At 42.8% G+C, this 5,060-nt stretch overlaps 1 protein-coding gene across 1 annotated transcript; it reads right to left on the bottom strand.

Annotated features, from left to right (window-relative positions):
• Positions 1–3,892: 3,892 nt before the first annotated feature.
• On the bottom strand, positions 3,893–4,114 carry LOC144684601 (nuclear protein 2-like). Its single transcript, XM_078548597.1, has one exon. The coding sequence runs from the start codon at positions 4,112–4,114 to the stop codon at positions 3,893–3,895; it is 222 nt and encodes a 73-aa protein (XP_078404723.1).
• Positions 4,115–5,060: the final 946 nt, after the last annotated feature.

Raw genomic sequence — 5,060 nt, 5'->3', positions numbered from 1 at the left:
TGCTGTTTGGCACGCAAGTAGTCCTGTGTTATAGCTTCACCAAGTTGACACCTCATTTTTAGGTATGCCTGGTGCTGCTCCTGGCATGCCCTCCTGCACTCTTCACTGAACCAGGGTTAATCTCCTGGCTTGGTGGTAATGGTAAGAGTGAAAGATATGCCGGACCATGAGGTTACAGGTTGTGTTTGAGTACAATTCTGCTGCTGCTGATGGCCCACAGCGAGCGTCTCATGGATGCTCAATCTGCTGATAGTGGCATAAAGGTATGAAAGCAGAAGGTGATAATAGCAGAACAAGGGTAACCATTGTGTGAAAGAGCAACATGGAACAAGTAACAGATGGCCCTTTTGGGGGTGGGGTGGGGGAGGGGTGGTGGTGGGGAGAAAAGGATAGAAAATGGGATAAAAAAGGGGATAAAACAATGAATAAATAAATAAAAATAAATAAAAGTAAAAATAAGTGAATAAAAAATAAAAATGAATGTAGAAAAAAGGAATTAAAAAAGGGGTGAGGTTGGAGGATAATCTCTTTTTTCTACATTCATTTTTATTTTTATCCACTTATTTTTACTATTATTTATCTTTATTTTTATTTATTGTCTTATCCCCTTTTGTAATACCCCTTTTTATCCCATTTTCTGTCCTTTTTTTCCCACCACCAACCCCTCCCCACACCCCATCCTAAAAGGGCCATCTGTTACTTGTTCCACGCTGCTCTTTCACACAATGGTTACTCTGCTATTATCACATTCTGCTTTCTTACCTTTACACCACTATCAGCACCTTTTATGCCCTTACCACTACTATTAACACTCCCTTTGTCCTTTAGTTCATGACATCTTTGTCAATCTTTCCTTTGTCCCTACCTATCGCTGACCTCCTATCCAGCTGCACCTGCCCACCTCCCTTAAACAGTATAAATTTCCACTTCATTTCTACTTCTCTTTAGCTCTGATGAAGGGTCATACAGACTTGAAACATTAACTCTGTTTCTCTCTCCATAGATACTGCTAGGCCTGCTAAGTTTTTCCAGCATTTTCTGCTTTTGTTTCAGATTTCCAGCATCCGCAGTATTTTGCTTTTACCAATCTAGTAATCCTCCTCTGAACCTCCTCCAACACATTTACATCCTTCCTTAAATAAGGGGCACAAAACTGCACACTGCATTCGAGATGTGGTCTTACCAATGTCCCACATAACTGGGGCATGCCATCCTACTTTTATGTTTAATTCCTCTTGTAATTGAGGATAGCATTCCATTAGCCGCCTTAATTACTTACCTAAATAATAACTTTTTGCGACTCATGCAGGGAACACCTAGGTCCCTCTGCACCTCTGAATTCTGTAGTCATTCTCCATTTAAGTAATACTCTGCTTTTTTATTCTTCCTGCTAAAGTGAACAACTTCACCTTTTCTCACATTGTACTCCATCTTCCAGATTTTTGCCCACTCAATCAACCTATTTACATCTGTTTGCAACCTCCTCATGTCCTCTTCACAACATACTTTCCTACCTATCTTTGTGTCATCTGCAAATTTAGCTACCATGCCTTTGTTCCCCTCATCTAAGTCAGTGATATAAATTGTAAAAAGCTGAGGCCCCAGCACAGACTTCTGCACTCATCACATCCTGCCAATCATAAAAAGGTCAATTTATGCATATATTATGCTATTGTAATGTGCTAGCCAGCCAATCTTTTATCCAAGCTAATATGTTACCCCTTACACCATGAGCTTTTATTTTCTGTAATAACCTTTGATGTGGCACCTTTTCAAATGCCTTCTGGAAGTCCAAGTACAGCACACCTACATGCTCCCCCTTATCCACAGTACATGTTATTTCTTCAAAGAACTCCAATAAATTGGTTAAACATGAGTTCCCTTTCACGAAACTGGATTACTAGTCCAGTGACAATACCACTACATCACCACTTCCCCTTAAGGTACAGATTATCCATGATTGAATTAATTCATAAAAGAAGCTTGAGGGGAACCTATTCTGGTAACTTCCCTCCAACATTGTTATAGAAAGCAGATATTGTTTGATAAATAACATTGTATACACATGCTGCGGTTCTCTTTACTTATGACTCGTTTTTCAGGTTTTATGTTTTAAGTTTACAAAATTTGCTTTTTCCCATTGTCTCCTCCCCACTACCTGAAGTGACTGTCACTGAATATAATTCCTCTAACTCATCCATGAATCCAATCCTCATTCATAAACCTAATACATGACCACTATCATGTTATTTGACTAGGGGTATATGCCCAGCCACAGCTGGGTCTGACCATGCCCTCATGCCAGATACACATACCAGTCATTGATGATCAGGACTCTGGGCTGCTCTCTCTCTTTCCCTCCTGAGGCTGATTGTAAACCTTATTGATATCCCGGTTAAAATCCCCAAATTCATCAAAACTGGGAATCAAATCCTGCTCCCTATCACACCCTCGGCTACCTGAGCATTTAACAGAGAGAGTTGCTATAGAAGGGGTAAATGTAAAGCTGTGTCCAAACAATGAGTAGAAAAGGGAGTTTGGCCTGAGAGAAATTCCCTGGAGTTAACCTTCCCAGGGACTGGCTGGGATAGACACTGTTCTCAGTTATGTTGGGGTGTCACTGCTCAACTGATTGGAAAGTCTCCCTCCAACCCCTCCACATTATTTAATAGTCACAAGGGGGAGTGACACATCTGGGCTGGGGGGAAAAGGAGGCTTTACACTCTGTAGGGCTCTGCATTCTGGAATGAGGCTGGTGGGGGGTTACATTTCTGGGGTGAGGCTGTACACTTGGGTATAAGTTGGACAGCTGAAAGAGGAAAGGCAGCACGTGAGGGGGGCTGACTGCACAGCTGCAAGGGGTGAGGTTGTACACCTGTCAGAGATGGGAGCAGATTACACATCTGGTGAAAATGAATCTGTACACTGATGTGGAGAAGGTTATACAGCTTTTTGCTCACCCAGCACTGGATGTCGAACAAGGAGTGTTTCAATAATTTCCTCCAATTGAACATTGGTCAGACTTAAGCTATTACAAACACTGTTCCCTAGCCTCCGAATACGTCCCTCTCAAATGTCTGAGGCTGAACTAGCCTGTTCACAACCTCACTAGCAAAATTGATCCTGAGATGAGCTTCTGACCATATATCCCACCTCTGTAACCTCTGTAACATCACTCAACTTCAACCCAGCCTTGACTCATCTGCTGCTGAAGCCTTTGTGTCTTTGTTACCTTTAGACTCGACTATTCCAATGCACTCCTGGCTGGTCTCCCACATTCTACCCTCTGTAAATTTGAGATAATTCAAAACTATGTTGTCCATGTCCTCATTCTCCTGTACTGTCCCAATTCTCCTGTACTCACTGATCTGCATTGGGTCCCAGTTAAGCAATGCCTTGATTTTAAAATTCTCATTATTTTTTATTTCTTCTATGGCCTCATCCTTAGCTCTACAATCTCCCAAGATCTCTGCACTCCACCAATACAGACATCTTGAACATTCCCAATTTTAACCAATCCACACTGGCAACCACACCTTCAGCTGCTAAAGTCCTAAACTCTGGAATTCCCTCCTGCAATCTCTCCATGTCTCTTTCCTCAAAGAAACACCTTAAATCCTACCTGGCACAAGATCTCCTTTTTCATGGCTCAGTGTCTAATTTTATGACAATACTTCTGTAAAGTGCTTCAGAATATTGAATTACAATAAAGTTGCATTACAAGTATTGGCTGCACTGCACACCTGACAGGATGAGGAGGCTGTAAACCCAGGGGGAAGATATGGCCACACAACTGAGAGAGGGGAGGTTGACAAACTGTGTGGGGGAGGGAAGGGGAGGGCAGGGCACACACCTGGGAGGAGGTAGGGGAGGTGGTAAGGGAATCACTCAACTAGGATCTGCTCCGAGCTCGCTTCCTTTTCAGCTGGCTGTTGTAGAGTTTCTCCGTGATCTTCCTCTCGTGCCCAGCCGGACAGCGGCGGTTTGTATTCCGACCCCTCTCCTTCTTGCTCCTTCCCTTCCCTCCTTTGTGAGCCGGGTAATCCGCCAGATTGTAATACTCGTACTCGTCATAATGAGCTTCTTCAAATGACTCCAGGCTATTGCAGGACATGGTGCCTGGGGCTAATGGTCTAGAGGGAGGCTGGAGCAAAGCTGGGACCTTATGTGCCGTGCTGTGCTAGACTGGACTGGGCTGTGCTAGACTGGGTTGAGCTCGCTCACTCTGTGTGCCTTCATTGGTTGACTGTGATGTCAGGGCAGTGTTGGACAGGTTTGTTTTTGTAGCAGTTTTTAAGAGGTATGCTGTTTAAGTTGTCAGAACAACAGGCTGAGTTGTTGAGGGAGTTGCTGGCTTTAATTAACTATTAAATCACCAGTTTGAGATACAGCCTGGGATCTAAAGTTACCAGATAAAGAGAAACAATTTCTCATTATCTGACACTGACCACTCTTAAACTAGTGAATGTCCAGTCCATCTGCACCTTCATCTTTCAGCATATCTCCTTCAGCAGAGGTCAACTGCCTCTTCTCACCTTCCACAATCTAACTCAACTCATTTTCTTGTTCTCTTACCAACGTTGAACTACTTGGGTCCTTTCTAAGACATCCTTACCTCACATTGCCAGGGAATCTGATCTACTTTATTTCAGCTCTGGGTGTATTTTGATCATGGAAAGGCCATTCACCAGAATGACACTGGGGTTAAAAAATGAGAGGTTATATAACCTTGGCTCATATTTCCTTTAGTTCACGAAATTAAGGGGTCAAGGTGTTTAAAATGTTAAAAGGATAGGGGGAAACTTCCTCTGCTGAGAACAAGGACAAATAACCTTAAAATGACAGCTGGGCCATTCAGGGGTGATGTCAGGAAGCACTTCTTCACAGGGGGAATGGAAATCTGAAACTCTGTTCCCCAAAAAGCTGGGGTTAATATCTCAATTTTGATAAGAATATCAGAGCTATGTAGCTACAATGGTTAAAGGACATTTCGATCCACCTCTAATCAAACACTGGAACAGGCTTGGGGTTCTGAATGATATATTTGTTTTCCAGTATTA

Source organism: Cetorhinus maximus, chromosome 9 (assembly GCF_964194155.1).
Source record: "Cetorhinus maximus chromosome 9, sCetMax3.hap1.1, whole genome shotgun sequence".
NCBI classification, from domain to species: domain Eukaryota; kingdom Metazoa; phylum Chordata; class Chondrichthyes; order Lamniformes; family Cetorhinidae; genus Cetorhinus; species Cetorhinus maximus.
The sequence above is the reverse complement of the archived record's forward strand: the minus strand, read 5'-3'. Positions and strand labels throughout refer to the sequence as shown.

Bases quoted from the DNA above. Each gene is read 5' to 3' on its own strand.
- LOC144684601 (XM_078548597.1), bottom strand. From the start codon at position 4,114: ATGTCCTGCAATAGCCTGGAGTCATTTGAAGAAGCTCATTATGACGAG.